Source organism: Saccopteryx leptura, chromosome 5 (assembly GCF_036850995.1).
Source record: "Saccopteryx leptura isolate mSacLep1 chromosome 5, mSacLep1_pri_phased_curated, whole genome shotgun sequence".
In the NCBI taxonomy this organism is placed as follows: domain Eukaryota; kingdom Metazoa; phylum Chordata; class Mammalia; order Chiroptera; family Emballonuridae; genus Saccopteryx; species Saccopteryx leptura.
In genome coordinates this window covers 34,684,039-34,703,638 of record NC_089507.1, presented here as the reverse complement: position 1 = coordinate 34,703,638, position 19,600 = coordinate 34,684,039, and the positions used below count along the sequence as shown (strand labels likewise).

Here is a 19,600-nt window from a genome sequence, read left to right as displayed (position 1 = left end):
TCTGAGCTCTGCTTGAGTTTCAAAGGTCAAGGACTCCGGAGACCTAGAGGATAGAGTCTCTAGAATAGTGCTTCTCAGATATTACTGTGGATCTAAGTCAATTGGGAAGCTTGTTAAAAATACAAGTTTTGGGCTCATTTCATTCTACAATAGATTAAGATCTTTCCAGTCTGAATTTTATACAAGCATTTCAAGAATCTTCCTTGGTTCTGGTGCACCTGAAAATTCACAAAGCATGAATTCATAGTTGCATAACTTTAGTTGTTCATTGATTTCTTCTCATATGTGCCTTGACTGGGAGGCTCAAGCAGAGCCAGTGACCTCTTGCTCAAGCCAGCCATGTAGGCTCAAGCCAGTGACCTTGCTCTTCAATGCAGGGACCTTTGAGCTCAAGCCAGCCAGCGATCATAGGATCATGTCTATGATTCCACACTCAAGACATCAACCCCATGCTCAAGCTGGCAAGCATGTGCTTAAGACAGATGACCCTGTGCTCAAGCTGGTGATCTTGGAGTTTTAAACCTGAGACATCAGCAGCCAAGGTCGATGCTCTATTGTGCCACCACTGGTCAGATAAGAAGAAATGCTTTTTAATGACATTGAACATCTGGATATAGCCACATGTGAAATTACAACCATGCCTGACCCTTCAGTTGTATTGGCCAAAAAACTCTCCTTTCTCTTTTTGTTTCTTAAGCTAGTTAAATAAGTTTGCTTTCTTTCTTGTTCACCAAAACAATCCTAGTTGTTTAAGTATAGAAGAAAATAAACAACAGACACCAGAGAGAAAGTGAGAGAGAGATGAAACGAGGTGTGTGTGTGTGTGTGTGTGTGTGTGTGTGTGTGTGTGTGTGTATACATGAGGGAGAGAGAGAGTAAGAGAGTTGGAGATTATTGGAAAGGAAAACTAGACTGGTACAGATTTTGGAAACTAGCTAGGATTAAGCAAAGGCTGGAGAGCAGAAAGTGAACCAATCCAGATTCTATTTGGACAGGGATTTGAGGATCATGAACTGTCAACACAGATTTCTCCAGAATCCAAAATGCTATGTCAGGATAGTTAAAGTTTCATTGAATGCTGAGGTAAGTGTCCTGGTTGGCCTGAGAGCAATGCAGTGATGGGGTCCTGGGTCCAGGCTCAAATGCTAATATAGATATCCAGCTGTTCCAAGCTAGACTTAAAGAGAGAGCTATTTATTTTCATGATGCACTTTGCATTTTGGAATTATTCCTCATACAAAGCTGATTTACATTTATAGATTTGTCTAAAAGTGTGTTTAAAATGTAGATGATTCACCACAGGGATTAAAAATGAAAGAAAAGAGTTCAGATTATAGTATCAAAATCTAATTTGAAGGAAAAATTTTATTTCTTGACTGTTGGGATTGCAAACTGCACATTTGCTATAAATATTTGGCAGATGCCATCCATGTCTGATCACAGACTATCCAGGCAACAGCCATGTCCTTTTAGGCTGATCTATTGACAAATGGGTGGACACTGCAGCCAGCAGAGGCAACTTCCCATGTTCCAGGTTAGTATAAAAAAAGAGACCCAGAACCGGAAGTGGCTTACTTACAGCCTACTTGTACGGTGAAATGTGTCTTTCAAAACTTTAAATACCATCTTTGGTTTCAAATGATGCCTGAGGGGTTCATGAATCTACAGTTTTTATCACCTTGGAGGATGAAACTCTCCTAATGTCTGGATTCAGCATCTGTACTCATATAAAAAGATGCTTCAGTGCAGCTGGTGAAAAAATAAATCAAGACAAAGCAAGTACTTCAGAGGCTTTAGTACAGCTACCCCTTAATATGATGGCTAAGCCAAGGCTATCAAAAATAACATATAATAAATGATCGATGCCACTCTATGCTCCAGGAGACCAAGGCAAGTATTAGGGATCCCTCAGATGGAAATTCTCTGGAACCATAGCACATATGTCTTTTGAATTCAACTGTTTACAAGTATCGAAAAAGAAAGAAAAAGATCATTCAATCATTAAAATGAAAGGAAAAATCTAATATAATTTCCTAGGTTTTCAATTTAACCAAGGGGTCGCATTTTTAAATACCACACAAGTTGTATTATTATTACCTTAAATTCTGAAGGTGAGACACTGGACAGATGAAGTAATACATTTTTTGTTGTTATTGACACATTGTCTGTCTGAGCCCCTGGTTTTAGAAGAAGATGGGAAGTTAGGATCTGGAAAAACTAAGGAGCTGCAGGGATGATTTGAAGTTGATCAAGATGGTAACACTGTTGTTATTATTCCATATAAATATGAAGATGTTCGTAAAATCTTAGGCATAACACTTTTGAAGATTATATCGATCTGAAGTCATATGGCAGAGGTTGATATAAAACATGCTTTAAGAAATGTTAAAAATCAAAGTGATAGAAACAGCAAGAGCCCTGGCCGGTTGGCTCAGTGGTAAAGCATCGGCCTGGTGTGCAGGAGTCCTGAGTTTGATTCCCGGCCAGGGCACACAGGAGAAGCGCCAATCTGCTTCTCTACCCCTCCCCCTTCTCCTTCCTCTCTGTCTCTCCCTCCCCCTCCTGCAGCCAAGGCTCCATTGGAGCAAAGTTGGCTGGGGTGCTGAGGATGGCTCTATGGCCTCTGCCTCAGGTGCTAGAATGACTTTGGTTGCAACAGAGCAATGCCCCAGATGGGCAGAACATTGTCTCCTGGTGGGCATACCAGGTGAATCTCGGTCGGGCACATGCGGGAGTCTGTCTGACTGCCTCCCTGTTTTCAACTTCAGAAAAATACAAAAAAACAAAAAAAACAAAAAACAAAACAAAACAAAAAAAGCATGAAAGTCAGGGGCAGGATCTAAAGTGTGCTGCAATCTCTTTTTCTTACTTATTATGACTATATAAAGATGTTATAAAACATTATGGTGAAGCACAGAATTTTGGGTGCTACCTAAGAACTCATTTGGTATTTTCTCTCTTCCAACCACTGAAGAATAAAACAATAAATATAATAAAAGTGCCTACCCTGAGAAAGCCTGCACTCTAATAAAGAGATAGACATTAAAAAATAAGTACACAAATAAACATATACAAATAATCATATATATCTATATATATAAGTCCCATGGAGAAAGAGCTCAGGATGTCATGAGAAAATAACAAGGGTACCAAACAGAAAACAACAAAGAGTGTCAGTTAAAGTAGTAGCATTTACGCTAAGAACTAGTACAATGGGAAAATTCAGAGAAGGCCAGTATTTGTCTTCAGTTCCACTAATCTTTTCTTCTGTTGTATAAAATGTGATGCTAATCCAGCTAATGATTTTTTTCAATTCTGTAATTTCCATGGGTTATTTTTTATAGTTTTTAAAAAATTTTTCTAAACCTCACTATCTCTTTACACATTTTATTAATCTTTTTTTTGGCATTTATTTTAACCTTTTTTTTGAAATTTTTGTAAATCCCTGAACAGTTCCAAAAATAACAGAGAGGTTCCATGTACCTATCACCCAGTTTTTCCCATTAAGTATGTCTTACTTAACTATTGTACAAAAATAAAACCAGAAAACTGATATTGGTATAGTATAGATCTGTGTAATTTTATCACACGTGTAGATTCCCATTACTGTCACTGCAATCAAGATACAGAATTACTCTCCCAGTGCAAAGCTCTCCCTCATGCTGTCAGCCCTTTAAAATCAATCATATCCCCCTAACTCCTGGTGACCACCAACTAACTTGTTTTCCATCTGTATAATTTTATTTCAGGAGTATTATATAAATAGAATTATACAATATGTAATCTTTTAAGGTTGATTTTCATTTTTAAGACTCAACATAATGCCCTTAAGTTGTTACATATGTATATCAATAGTTCATTATTTTTTATTGGGCCAGTATTCCATGATATGAATATACCCTGTTTACTTAACCATTTACTATTATAAGATCTTTTGGTTTTTCCAGTTTGGGGCTTTTTCCCATAAATTTTTAACTATATTAATTATAGTTATTGCTATTATTGATAGTCCTTTCCTTTTAAGCCAGCATCTGAGACTTTTGCAGAACTGTTTTTATTGACTAACTCTTTTTTGACTCTGGGCATATTTTCCTGTTTCTGCTCATGTCTGGTAACTTTTTATTATAGACTAGATATGTTGATGATGCATGATAGAGACTCTATATTATGCTATTGTCTCTGATATGTTTTAATAGGCAGTTAAATTACAAACAGATCACCAAAAATATACAGAGACTTGATTTTGTGTTGTTAGGGTGAGTCTGTTTTTTTCTCCTTAACCCAAGGAGGATTCCTTATTTCTGTGACCTAGTCTTTCCTTTCCTCTTGATGTGTGATGCTTTGGGCGTTTTAATGAAAAGCCTAATGTATTTGCCAACCGGCCCTACATGGATGGATACAAACTCCAAACTGAATTTCAAGTGGTGAATAATAGCTAAAAATTCTGTTCATTGTTTTTTCAGCATTTCAACTGTTTTCCCCTTCTGGACTTCCTGGCATGTAACCTACACATTTGCAGTTCAGGGATCAGCCAGGGATTTGTGGGAAGTTTATACTCAAATTTTGAGTTTCTCCTGTGGCTCACATCTTTCTGAAAATTTCAGAAACTCTGGAAATATTAAACACTGTGCTCTGATTCATCAGGCCAATTAAAAACAAAACACAAACAAAACTGCAGGGTTTTTTTATTCTGAAATTTTTTTGTCCTACATTCCTCAGACTGAGCAGTGAGTGGCCTCAGGGGAAATGCCATATAAATATAGATTTTGTGAAGTCTATTTTCCTTTATTTGAGGATTGATTCTCTTCTAGTTTTTGCTTGTTTTCACTCTACCCTATCTATAAGCAGATTGAAAAATTTTTTTTCTGGGTTTATAATTTTTAATCTATAGGTGGGTTAGTCTGCTACAAACTACTCTGTTATGTTGAGTTTGGTTTGTTCTTGAATTTTGACTTATTTTTTGTCTACTTATGTCTCTGTGAAAAGCATTTGTGGACTTTTTAGTCTACTTTCCCATAGATAAAAACACATTTTTTTCTTCTTTAAGTTTTTTATCTCCTGACAATTGAAATATTTATCTGTGCTTTCTCTTGTGTTTCAAATCAAGAAAAAGTCAATTCACCTGGAATAAGTTTCTTGTTTAGAGATCCAATGAAATCTCACTATGTTTAAGCCCAGTATTATGCAAACAAAATTTATAAATTAAAGATTTGTTAGATGGGAATATTTAATTTTTTTACTTGCCAGTCACTAGGTCCTCTTCAGAGCAATATATATTATATATCCAGGTATGATATGACATATGAGGCTTTCCTCCTGCCTTTAGTTTTCCTTTAGCATCTTAGAAAAAGTTTCATATCTTGGTGTGGAATCATGGCAAATGCCCTAAGAGTTTGGTTAAAGTTTGTTTTATAATTTTTTTATTTTATTGGAATAAACAGATTTTAGTTTGATTGCCCTTTCTATTTAATTAATACTATACACGACATTTCTTTTCAAGAACATACTCTCATTTTACCTTCTCAATTCTACCTATCTTTTGAGTGCCTATCCAGTCCATATCTTCTGAATTTTCCTACCAGTGAAACTATACTTACTTATTTATACAGGGCATTCCCCCATGATGTATCAGTTAACACGCATTCTAAGCTATGCAGAAGACCAGTTAATATGGTTAGAAGGCAACTGAGATGAGGATGGGAATAGAAAAGAGGTGGCCATGAAAACTACAACTAAAATATTTTTAAAGCTATTAGGATTGCAATCAGACCATGGGCAGCTTCTTCCTTTTAGATATATTCCTCAACATAAGCGCTGTCCTGTCTCATTTTATAATCTAACAAAGTATATGAGTATAATTTTCTTTTCCAGCAAGGGTAGATGCTACTTGAGGTCAAGTATCATGCCTTCGTCTCTGTTAGCATCAAGTATAGTGTTTCACACAAGAGCAAACATTTATTTGAATGCATTGCTCTGAATTTTGACTGTGTGGCTGAGTCTAACAGTGCCGTTCAAATTTGAGATCCTACTAAAGAGCACGAAGACACACCTTGAAGATTAATAATGTGGCCTCTGCCTGGTTCTGCAGCCACATCTCATGCTACTCTATTTTCTCTCTCACTGTGCTCCTGCTACATTGGTCTTCACTCAGTTCTTTAAGACATCAGCAGTTCCTGCCTCTGTCCTTGTGATTTATTTCCTTTGCCTAGGTGGGGCATGACATGGTTGCTGCTTCTTAACCCTTAGGTCTCAGATCAAATGCTTATTCTTCAGAGAGGTCTTCCTGATCAAAGTTCCCTGTCCCCTTGAACTGGAACCCAATTGTTCTCATCCCCATTACTCTGTTTTGCTTTCTTCCTTAGCACATTCCTTTACCCCAAATTATTCTCTTAATACTGGTTTGTGTGCATATTGCCTGTCTTCTCACATTAGAATCTAAACTCCATGAGGGCAAGGAATTCCATCTCACTCAGAGCAGTATTCCCAATGCTCAGAACAGTGGAGAACAGTATTCCCAATGCTCAGAACAGTGGCTAAATGAATGAACATTTGAGTTGTCACCTTGTGTGCCATCTTAAAAACAATTTGTAGTGAATACAGTATGTCAATGTATATAATTTTAAATTGATTCCAGTAAAAAATGGCATAGAAGTAGAAGCTACAGAGATGTTTTAAAAGAATAAACAGAACATTAATTTTAATTGAGTTCTTTCCAGTGAGAGTATAGGTAATAAGATCTACCAATAGAAAGCAAAAGAAAAAGATTGACAAAGTCTTGTATGTAATGATAATAGCTAATATTTATAAAGTACTTACCATGTCCCAGTATTGTTTTACATTCCAAACTTTTAAAAAACCCCACATTATTTAGTTCTTATACCAACTCTGTGGTATAAGTATACCATAATACTCTTCATTTCTGGATAATGACATTGATAACTGACATTAGAAGTTACATAGGTTGATTTTCTGAAGTTATAAAAGCAGTAGGTGGCAGAGCTGGGAATTGAACCCAAGAAGTTTGATTCTAGTCTCCTTTCCACTTCAGAGTGCAGAGTTTTTCACTTTAGTTATTATCTATTTATCAAGGAGACCCAGAATTATTCTTTTGTATTAGTTTTACATATACAAAATATGTAGATTAGAATAAAAAAATAATGAATTTAAGGTTGAATTTTAGGCCCACGTATGTTATTAATCTATGTAAATTTCTTCCATCTTCAGTTCTCAAATATGTAAAATAAAGAATTATTTAGCCTTATTAAAGAGAAACTAATATTTTGTTTTTATTTTCTAATGGGAGCCCTGAACACCATGCTACAATAAATTTCAGAATACTGTTAGGAATATTTCTAATCTGTTACCTGGACTTTATTCATCTCCAGTGTGTTCTTCTCAGCGTTCTGATTTTGTTTGCTGGCTCCCTTTTTCTGAGGGCCTTTCCCGAAGAAGATGTAATTTACAAAGGCATATTCCAGCAGAGCCAGGAACACAAACACAAAGCAGCCCATCAGATAAATATCAATCGCTTTGACATAAGGGATCTTTGGCAGGGTCTCCCTGAGGTGAGTGCTGATGGTTGTCATTGTCAGCACCGTGGTGATTCCTGTGAAACAGAAAGACACAATTTAGCCGAATGCACTTGTTAAGCTGCCCTTTTTAAGATTGAGAGGACAGATGTCATTCTCTTATTGAGACCCTGAATGATGGCAGTAATGCAATCAACCACTGGGTGGAAAGGGCAGACACTTTGAAAGACAAAGCTGCAGACTCCTACATAGTCCATGAACAAATCGTAAAATGGGATGCACTGCTAATGGAGAGTTACAGCCATTAAAAACATAATGCACAAAGAAAAAAGATAAGTCGATGGATATCTGACTGATGTTAAATATCCCTCATTCTGTTACTGCATCTTTCTTCTTCCCTCTTTCAGCATCTCATCTCCTTTCTAAATCTGTCCTTGTGATACTAATCCCCACAGATGCCACTGCCAAGCTGGAAGTTGGTGACCAGTTTGAGGAAACTTACTTCATTCCATGAATCTTTAATACATGTAGGTCATAAGACCAGTATTATATTTTAAAATAAATTGATAGTAAGACAACACTAAAAGAAGCATATAAGAAAGTTCACATTTGTATTAAGCATGTAATGTATGTATTTTTTAGATAGAATAAAATCTTGTTGCTTTGTTTTTTTCAAAGCAAGACACTTCTAGTGTCTTGATTCCAGAACCTAGAATAAAATATGTAGCTCCCTGGAGCCTAAAAATATTCACCTTGGATCTGTGAAAGAAGTTTAAGATGATCAGTTCTTAAAACAAAGATTACACATTATCTACTGTGTGAGATACAGCATGCTTAACCACGTGTGGATGCATGGTAAATATTTGGTGTTGATAAAATGATAATTGGAAGAAAACAAGAAGTATAAAGGAGTTGGAGTTTCACGTAGATAGTTTGTGCTGTAATATTAATATTACACATTTGTACAGGGGTTTTTTTAGTCTTAAGCACTGAATTATAAATTATCTTATATGGCTATCATAACAGGTTGCTGAGTTTGAGAAGGCAGGCATGCGATTTCTGTTATATAGCTGAATAAAGAGAAACTCTGAGCACAGTTATTTTGCTGTAGATCACCCAGCAAGGGGCAAAGAAGCAAGGAGCTGTTAAACGAAGGCATTTAAAAATAAAAACAGAGCTGAAAAGGAAAAACCTGAAACTTGATGACAGTCCTTAAAAATAAAAGCAAGAAATATGAAATAAATATTACAGACAAAAAAAGGCTGACAGAGGGTATGTAAAGTAGAAAATGAAAAGGAAAGAAACAGTTTAACACTCATTTGCCGATCAGATTATTCTTGATAGATTCTCTGATTTGACTATTCAACTCCTGGGAGGAGAAATGAAGTAGGAAGTCGAGATTATCATACAAAAAGTTAAGATGGTTTAGAACAGTGGTGAATTCAATTGTGTTGCACTGATATGAAATGCCATCATGAGTGGTCTTACTTTTGAATAAAGTTTTAAATGTCACCTAATGTAATTCTAGCTAATGTCCTCGACAGAAGCAAACAATCTGTTTGCAATTATAAATATCCTAATTGCATTTTGGCTTTTACTCCTTGATTTAGAATTTTTAAGCAAGATGCATTAGTAAATGAATGTCTTTTCTACTTAGATAAGTGTTAAAATGTCACAGGTTTTACATTTCAAAGTACAGGTTAATTCAACATATATACTTATCAAAATATCATTAGCTTTGGGGATAGAAGAGTAAGAAGAACCATTAATTTATGACCCTGATATTGTTATTCCCTGCTGTGAACACCATCCAGTGAGTCTGTCTTAACCACAGCATATATATATATTCAAGTTCATATTCAAATAATGTGCAGATACAGGCATCTAATATGATAAACTTTGTGTTTTCTTTCCTTAGTCTTGTTGGAATGTTCAAAGGTTAAGGGACTCCAGCACTTGACTGTGAGAGCCTTTTGTACTTAGCTATTAGAAATAAGCTGTAGAGATGGTGGTTAATATGAAAGGGTATGTGGATCCTCTCACCCAGTTCAGTAATCTCAGAAGAGAAGAGATGTGTATGTTAGTTTAGCCAGAAATTATGCTCTTTTGTATTTGTGTGTGTGTGTGTGTGTGTGTGTGTATGAGAATAAGTCCCAGAAAGTGACAGTGAAATGGCTCTGTGATAAAGCAATGAGACAGGTACACACATGCTCAAATCCATCAAACAGACCTTATACTTTCTAACTTTCCAGACAACCACTTAAAGTCTCAAATACAGCCTTCCAGCTTGCAGCAACTACTTAACCATGACGAGATTCATTCTGAATTTTGTCCCCCCAGTAGGGAAACCATTTTTATTCTGTCCTGAATACAAATCATTAATATAACTGATGAACTGTCTGTGCCTTACTCATGTGTGATGAGCTCCATTTAAGGGAGACTCAGATGAATAAGATTTAGCTTTAGTTAATGTTCAAGAGATAGTAGTTCCCAAAATTTGACATAACTTGTTAATAGTCATGATGTCTAGCTTTCTTTGAATTCATTTGGGAATAATGCATTGTGAATGTTCTCCACTGGAAACAGCAGAAAACCATCACACAATTAGTAAAAATGAGTGTAATAAGAATTTTAAAATATGCTCTAAGAAGCACTTATACACAATAGTATTGCATATATTCCAAGATTTTGTTTTAATTTTGGTAATATGCTAAAAAGATAATACATTTTAAAACATTCACTCTGTAAGTGCTTACACTTAGATGTTTTATTATCAAGCATTCTTATGTTAATCTCATTCTTTGGTTTGCTGAGAAGACCCTTGCCTATAATTCCAAACATTGGTAATTTGTTTGAAGCTAAATCCCACTGGCTCTCTGCAGAGCTGGGAATGCATTACCTAGTGCAACTCTGGCTGCAGAAGCATCATAGTTGATCCAAAAAGACACCCAGGACAGAATTGTAATCAGTGTGGAAGGCATGTAAGTCTGCAGGATGAAGTAACCAATGTTTCTCTTTAGACGAAAACTGAGTGACAGTCGTGGATATGACCCTGAGTTGAAAAAAATAAAAAAAATCAGATCATCATTTGGTTGAAACCATCTTCCTTCTTTTACAGTACCCCCAAGTTTATTTTGGGGGAAGCATCCTCACCAGTTGTGAACTCCACCTTCTTGGACACCATCTTGTAGTCGACAATTGAAAACTGAGGAAGCTCAATTTTATTTACCCCTGTTACTGCTCCCTCTCCTCCATTCCAGTAAAACTCAATGTCATCAGTGGTATAGCCATCTGAAACCAAGAAAGATAGTATAGTTAAATAGAGTTCAGTTGGTCTAGGTATTCATTTTGAAGATTGGGAGTTGGAGAGAAAATTCCCAAGAAGTGATGGTAAGATGATGTGCTTTAAACCAGGATTCCATATAGGTCTCATGATGAGTGCTACTTCTGATGCATTGCTGGTAGGCATCACACACCAGATGGATGCATCTGGCTTTTCGGACATAAGTTCTATGGTCATTCAGTGATATCTGATATCCTGCTGCGTGTTTATTTTCTTGTGTCTATCAATGGGCACTGTTTGGTTGAATGGTGGCAGGGGACAGGGGAGGGCAGTGGTTGGATTTCAGGTGTTTGGGCATAGACGTTTTACTATGCAACATTTAGCAACCAGTATAATAATAATTGAGCACATATTTGTTAAAAGGGAAACTGGAAGGGTAAAAAATGGAGTTTAATAATAGACCAAATTTGCACATAGCCATTAAAATGATTGAGACATTAAAAATTATACATTTTTAAAAAAAATTTGGCAAGCTTCTATTCATATATTGTTATTGTTAATGTGTAGGTGAAAAATTTAAGAACTATATGAATTCTTGATCATACTTTCACATCTCAATACTTAGGATAGTAAGCTTTAGTTCCTCTAAGAGCCATGTGGACAGGATGCAGACTGCAGTGGGAGGGTCCCCTCCAGGCTAGTCTTGTCCCCCTTCCTCTTCTTCTCCCGCCTGCCACTGGTCTAGCTGGACGATGGTCATATTTAAGAGTAACTTGCATAAAAATAATGTACTTTATTCATTTATTTAAAAACATAAAAATCATTTAATGCACATAGAAAGCTGTATTTATCTCTTTTTTACCTGCTAGAGACAAAGATCTCTCTAAGTTTGTTTCCTATTCATATTCACCTCAAATAAAAATGGATCAAATCTTTTTTTTTTCTCCTAGAATTACTAGGGTTTGTGTTTCAAAGGTATAATATAGGACACATTAGGCTGACTTACTTTTGATTAAATCCAGTAATTTTTTTTTGAGAAATAAAGAAATGTATTTAAAATTTAAAATTGAAATGGCAGGGCACCATTATTAACATTGATTTACTTCATAAAGTTCACTCAAGCAACTCAATTTTAGAAAGAAAATGGAAATTTACAGGACAAAGTTGAATATATACAAATACTCTAATATCCTCGCCCTGGCTGGTTGGCTCAGTGGTAGAGTGTCGGCCTGGATTGTGGAAGTCCCGGGTTTGATTCCTGGTCAGGGCACAGAGAAGAAGCGCCCATCTGCTTCTCCACCCCGCCCCCTCTCCTTCCTCTCTGTCTCTCTCTTCCCCTCCATCAGCCAAGGCTCCATTGGAGCAAACTTGGCCCGAACTCTGAGGACCCTCAATGGTTTCAGCTTCAGGTGCTAGAATGGCTCTGGCTGCAACAGACCAATGTTCCAGATGGGCAGAGCATCACCCACTGGTGGGTATGCTGCGTGGATCCCAGTTGAGCACATGCAGGAGACTGTCTGATTGCCTTCCCACTTCTAACTTTGGAAAAATACCAAAACAAACAAACAAACAAACAAACAAACAAATACTCTAACATCCTCAAAGATTTCAATATACAAATTTAAAACTGAGCTGAGAAGAAGAAAGTGATTAGGTAGCCATGGCTGAGTGTAGGAAGAAGTGCAGACAATACCCGAGGCAGCTGGTCATAGTACTTCCTGTATCCAATTGTCTTTTATCAATTAGACAATGTGCTCTCTTGAACAAAGCAGAGAACCATGTGGAATTTTACTTATCTGTCTTTTTCCTACCAACCTCTGCATTCCTAAAGGCCAGGGACTGGTTCTCATTCCTTTTTTGTACCTTAGTGTCTAACAAACGTACTGAGCCCCTAGCACATGGTCAGCATCCAGGTTCCCTGGAACAGATGGAGTTGGTACTTATTTTGCTGGTACAATGCATATAGTATAGGTCGCTCTGGAACCTAGAATTCTTGTTTTCGTTTTTGTGGTCCTCAAAGTCAGCACCAACTTCCTGATTGTGGTGGAGCTATCATCCCCTGGGAGGGCCAGTCTGCATTGTGGTCTGGGAGTCATTTCCAGTGGCCCAGCCCAGAGCCCACTACTTCAGTGCTTTCATTTGGTAAGCACCACTTCTCTGTGTGAGATCTCTTTCTTCTTACGCTAGCCAGATGGACTTCTGTCGTCTGCAACAGAAAATGGAATGACTCGCTCTCTCTTCTTGGGAAGAATGATCTGCTCCAGGTTTGGAGTTATCAGAGCTTTACATTAAAACCTCTGTTGTGGCTTGTGCCAGCTAGCTATTCATCTGATGTTTCTGAACCTCATATCGTGCTTCCTACACATTGCTCTGTACTGCTGGTCCCGGACCTTCTGTCTTTCTGGCTTCGTGTTAGATGCTGCCCTTCAGAAGATTGGAAGGTGGAAGCGGGACGGGAGGCTCTTGACTCTGGCCCTGGCAGTGTGGTGGTGCTGCACTCGCTTGTGACTGCTGCCAGGGCCGCGGGGTGATTCCAGCCTCTCGCAGCTGAAGCCATGGCAGCACCTCTTTAGGCCAGTCCCCAGATGTCTGGAACGGCATTGCTGACAGGATCGGCAGATTCAGACTCGTGGGCTCCAGCACAGGGCTGTTAGCAGCTTCTGGCTTTTGTATCCTTTTTCCTCCCCTTTGCTTTTTCAGCCCTTCCCACTTTTGTAACCAGTTCTCTCTATTAAATCCCCTTTAGGGAAACCTTTAGTGGTTTGGGCTTTCCTAATGGGATTCTGTCAATTATATAGCCTATTTAATAATGCAAATATTTCAACTGTGTACATAACTGCGTTTATCTCTGCCTTTGTCATTCCCATTGTATATTATTATTATTATTATTATTATTATTATTATTTTATTTTTTTGTATTTTTCTGAAGCTGGAAACGGGGAGAGACAGACTCCCGCATGTGCCCGACCGGGATCCACCCAGCACGCCCACCAGGGGAGACGCTCTGCCCACCAGGGGGCGATGCTCTGCCCCTCCAGGGCGTCGCTCTGCCGCGACCAGAGCCACTCTAGTGCCTGGGGCAGAGGCCAAGGAGCCATCCCCAGCACCCGGGCCATCTTTGCTCCAATGGAGCCTTGGCTGCGGGAGGGGAAGAGAGAGACAGAGAGGAAGGAGGGGGTGGGGGTGGAGAAGCAAATGGGCGCTTCTTCTATGTGCCCTGGCCGGGAATCGAACCCGGGTCCCCCACATGCCAGGTCGACGCTCTACCGCAGAGCCAAGCGGCCAGGGCCTGTATATTATTATTATACAATGTTACATTATATTATAAACTTTAGAAAGCAAGGACATTCTTTTATTCATTTTAAAAAAAAATTCTTGATGCCTAGAACAGATTCTGTCTGTAGTAAGTATCTCATGCATTTTTTTGAATCAATGAATTAGTGAATACTGTTGCTGCTTAGTATTCTAAATTTATTGTTCCAAACCAGTAATCAGATAGAGGTAACTTTTTGGTAGCATTCTTGAGCTAAATTTATTCTTTGATTAAAATGATTCTGCTCACAGGGGGCTTACAGGTGTGTCTGAGCACCAAGCAAATAATAAAAAAAAGATTCTTGTTAATTTTAGGCTTACTGAATAACTAGGTAATAAATTATAACCTCAAGCTGGTTTCTGAATTATAAAATCTTACGGAAGAAACATATAAGCTTTAATTAGCATCAAGAGTCCAGAGATAGTTTGCAGTTTGGGGGTGAGAGGGGAGAAGGCAGTGAATGACCCAAAATGGCACTCCTCAATGTCTCCCTCTTGTGCAGGTGGCAGAACACTTCAAGGCCACGAGCAATGAAAGAACTAGAATATGGGTATCAATCAATGCAGATTTTAATAGTGTTCAGAGTTTATATAGTCAGTGGCTTGGGTCTAGATTTCCAATCTCACTTGCACTTTGTTTAAATAAAACCTGTTAGGCTTAGTGTTCAAGGCACTGAGATAATTATGGATGATTTGGGAGAGAAAAATGCTCACTCCATTTCGGATAGAAGTTTGAGTTCTCATGGGAGCATTAATGGCAGCTGGATTCAAAGGAAAGAATAGAGGCCTGGAAATGTACTATTATTCAAAGGTTATACAAGAACATTTGCTACAGAGAGAGAACATCAATTTCCTCACACCTAAACAACCTATTTACCAAAGGTTTTTCTTTATGAACCAGTGACTTCACACAGTGTCTCAAAGCCCAAACGCTTGGATACTAAGGGTGTTGTTTCCTAGCAACAATAACTACATAGAAGCTCTCAAATTTTCCTCTAAGCCCCTGGGGACTCCTTAGTTGTGCAGAAAGTACAGATAAAATTAAGTTGGTGTCAGTGGATAAAGATGCATAGAGCTAGTACAAATACAGAAAGATCTAGATGTTAGTGTTCCTCTTGCTATTAGAAATACCCTATTTAGGATACATTTGCTAATCTGGAAATAAAAATTACTCCCTGCTATGCTTAATAGAGCTGAGATGATGGTCTACAATCGTACTTAACTGGGATTGAGATAATGCAGAAATTTAAGCTTTTAATTTATGAGAGAACCTAAATAAAATGTATTTCTCTTTGTGCAACAGCCATAGCCTCATCTCAGGTTTCATGGTGTGAGGCTTGATTGGCTTAAGCCGATCATTAAAATGCATCCCTTTAGTATTTTGCTTCAGTGACGAGCTCAGTGTTGAGCAATAGCCAGGTCTAAGCCAATTAGTTCATAGCAGTCCCTGGCTAAATTAATTGCTTAAAAGTAGGCATGTGATCCAAGTTGGTCCATTCCTAGAGAAACCCAGGACTTTTGTTCAAACGTTGAAGGATATCTTCTTATTTTTTAGCTATTGGCAAACAAGAAATGTTGAGTAGAGAGTGGCTGGTCCAATTACAGGAGCCAACCTGTTCCCTTCCTGCTTACATCATTTATTACTAGCACCTGCTTGAAGTGACATTCATCAGCAGCATTTCAGCTGTGGTTAGAAAATGATCCAGTGAAATAACCTTAGTAGTCTGCCACTCCCCATTTCTTCTTCCTCTTTCATACATGAGGTTGAAATTCATCAATTTCTCTGCTCCTGTAACTTGTGGATTCTTTCCATGACAAAGTTATTGGATATTTATAAGTGTGTATCTCAGCAGCAGATAAGATTGCCAACTGGATCTAATTCTTCTTATGGCTCCATATCTGTTATAACATTCCTTCTAAAAGCTATTTGAAATTCCTTTCTCACCCATATCTGTATCTCCATGATATCCTAAGAATAGCAAGCAAAGCATGGAAAACAGATTTTTAAAGCATTCTTACGGTATGAAAAGCCCTTAAGTACAAATCTATGCAACAACCCACCTACTGTTGTTGGCTTCTACCTGACAACCCATCATTGGTGTGGCCACCTAATTGTTAAGAGATGGTGATCTCACATTTTTTGTCAGTCAGCTCAATAGTTAATTGGGATTTTAGGTAATGTTTAGAAAGCATGTCCTTATAATAAGTAAAACGCATCTTGAAGTGCATTCACCACCTTATCCTTATCTGCCCCCTGTGTTAATAGAAGACAAACCCAGTATCTTCGCTACATGACAGTACCTCCCATTTTTGAGGACAGCTCTCATGATCCCTTTCATTTTTTCCTTCCTCAGGCTCTGGTCTTTCCCAGGATATTCACAGTCTATGAAGCATTTCTCGGCTCAGTAGTTTCTAGTTTGCTTTTGTGCCTCTTGAAGTGTGGAGTCCCAAGCTGAGAAGTGGCCATGTCCACCTTGTTTTTTCCTTTTTCTTAATTTAAATTTTTTATTTTTAGATTTTATTTATTCATTTTAGAGAGGAGAGGAGGAGAGAAAGAGAGAGAGAGAGAGAGAGAGAGAAGGGGGAGGAGCAGGAAGGACCAACTCCCATATGTGCCTTGACCAGGCAAGCTCAGGGTTTTGAACCAGTGACCTCAGCATTCCAGGTCAATGCTTTATCCACTGTGCCACCACAGGTCAGGCTTGTTTATTCTTCTGAGTTATCTGGCTTCTTTCCCTGTGTTCACTCACTTTTACAGTTAATCCCGCTCTGGTATTGAACCACTACTGACTAATTTAGGAATTAAGCAGCCACAGGTTTGGAATTACATCATGTCCTTTAGATTTGGAATCTTGGAATCCAGACATGATTCTGGTTTCTTAAGCATCCATCCTCTAAATCCATCCCTTATTTCCAGCCAGACCTGGAGCCTGATGCACCAGGAACAAGGTCAGGATTCTCAAGGTTCCCCACATTCCAGAAGCCATGGCATTGTCTGTTTCTCCAATATGCAAATTCTCAGAGTTACTGATCTAGAGCCTGCTCCTTCATATCTGATTGCTTAACACTGCCTAGTCCATTAATCCTTCACTATACCAGATCATCCTCATTGAAAGGCACTCTTGCTTCTGGATTAATCTTTGCACAGTATATTACATACATCAAAATTCATTCACATTCCATGTTAAATATTATTTCCAAGTCACTATAAAAATTTTAGATTGCAGCTGACTTGAAAACATAATGTTATGTTAGTTTTAACATTGTAATTTTCCTTATGTATTTTGGAAACAACAATTTGTATAAGACCCTTGAGAAACTCATAGCATGTAGACATTTTTGCCTATGGTGCTTGATGGCAAAATGATTTGACTGGACCAAATACTAATAGGTCTCCAGTGTCCTGCTTGAAATCTCCCTCCAAGCTCTTTTTTTAAAGAATATATCCAGTTCCTCTTAAATTTCCCACTGGTGGGAAGCTTACTGCCATTGCCAGATCTCTTGACCCTGACTGTGGCTTGTCCTGAATTCTAAATTAGATAGCTACCTGAAATTTCTCAAGGTCAAATTGGATTGTCTGGGTGCCTTCTCTGAGCCTCTGTCTGATCCTATTCTGACCTTCTTTATCATTTTTCTGACTCCATGTTGATATGATTTTCACATGCTTTATGCCATGCCTGTTCTTCTCATGATGTTCTTGGTGTGGGTGGCTAGCATAGATCAGGAGGTTTTCTATTAAAGCAGCACAAGTTCAAATTAGCTTTCTGATAGTCATATTATTAATTTTTCCTTTGGACTCAAATATAGGATCTAATATTGTCCCCATTAAATTTTATCTAATTTAGTTTAATTTGCTGTTCTAGCCTGTTGAGTTTCTGTTTGTTTGTTTGATTTTTATTGCTCATCCTTTTAGTTCATGGTCAAGTTGAAGATCAAGTTCAAGTTCACAGTCAGGGAGGGTCCAGGTCAATTCACATCACAGTCACAATCAAAAGTTTATGTTAACATTCACATTGTGGCTGCAGCTGCGGCTGTGGTTCAGGCTCAAGTTTGGCTACGGTCATGTTCATGGTCAAGTTCAAGTTTGTGGTCAAGTTTAAGTTTACCGTTAATTTCAGGTTCAAGTTTATGGTCAAATTCAAGCTCAAGTTCAAGATCAAGCCCAAGTTCGTGGTCAAGTTCATGGGCAAGTGCAAGTCTGCGGTCAGGATCCAGGTCAAGTCATGGTCACAGTCACTGTCATGTTCAACCTAATGTATGGCTCTGGCTGACGTTGTGGCCCAGGCTCAGTCACGGTCAAGTTCATGGTCAAGTTCAAGGTCAATAAAGTTCAGGTTCAAGTTTACAGGCACGGTCAGTGTCGAGCTCAAATCTGTGGGCGAGTTGGAGTTCATGTTCATGGGCAAGTTTCCAGTCAAGCTCAAGCTCAAGTTCTCTGGCAGGTTGTAGTGTGAGGTCAGGATCCAGGGCAATTCACAGGGCATGGCTGCATACTTATTCATGTTCATCTTGAGGCTGCTGCTGTGGCTCAGGCTCAGGCTCAGGTTCCTATATTTAGTAGACTGCTAATTAGGTGTGTGTTAGTATTACTTAATGGGAGAAGAGTTTTTTAGAAGTTTTATCTCTGACTGAGATGAATCTGCAGTTATTAACAACATCTGATCGACTTTCATGCAGTTTACCATTTTGTGGGATGATCAAGTGAAGAATAAGATACTCAGTGTTTTGAATAACATCTCTCTTTATTCTCTGCATTAAAACCCCAGCACTACTGCTAAGGAAACAGTGCCCTTCCCAGATTCACAGACCTGCAGGCTGTTGACTTCTCCTTTTGAACTCCAAAGCTGTCTTTGATGGTCATTTTAGTCTGCCCAGACAGGTTCACTGTCAGTTCCAAATCTGATAAACATGCTTCTTCTTATTATTTTCATGACAGAGACAAATATGCCATGGCAAAGAAAAAGACAGTGCCTTGTAACCTTCTCTTGCCAATATCCCTTGTAGGTTGATATCAAACGTCTAATCAGCATTTTGCAAGATGACACCATCATTTATCTATTTAATATTAGCTTAATTGTTTTAGTTTAGAGTCTTTATCTCTGTATTTACCACATGAGTCACTGATTTTGCAGTTTTATCAAGTAAGATAGTGAGGTCAGGCTTGACTCATATTTGGAGAAATCGGGCTGCCTCCATAGATTATTAATTCCCCTTCTATAAGATTCAGGGCTAAAATCTTGCCCAGACTCAATCTTATCCCCTTAAGTTTCTTAGAATTTACCTTTCTTACCTTCTGGAGTAATAATGGGATGGTGTATTCTATTCTGTCAATACCAGTGACCATGTGGTGTACTAATTTAGGTGAATAGACTCATGATAGTAACCTTTCTTTTACACTGTCCAACTTCCTTTAATAAATGCTAATGGAGCTATACTGCATTAATTTGTGTAGATGTAAATGTTTTAGGTAAAGTGT

The 19,600-nt window shown here is 38.1% G+C and overlaps 1 protein-coding gene across 1 annotated transcript in view; it reads right to left on the bottom strand.

The window, feature by feature from the left end:
* The window catches only part of GABRB1 (gamma-aminobutyric acid type A receptor subunit beta1), a 383,981-nt gene that overhangs the window by 10,789 nt on the left and 353,592 nt on the right, over positions 1-19,600 (bottom strand). The window contains exons 6-8 of the mRNA XM_066384628.1: positions 10,683-10,820; positions 10,429-10,581; positions 7,365-7,606 (exon numbers count right to left, since the gene is read on the bottom strand). Of these exons, the coding sequence (XP_066240725.1) occupies positions 7,365-7,606; positions 10,429-10,581; positions 10,683-10,820 (533 nt within the window). The remainder of the gene's footprint in view (positions 1-7,364; positions 7,607-10,428; positions 10,582-10,682; positions 10,821-19,600) is intronic.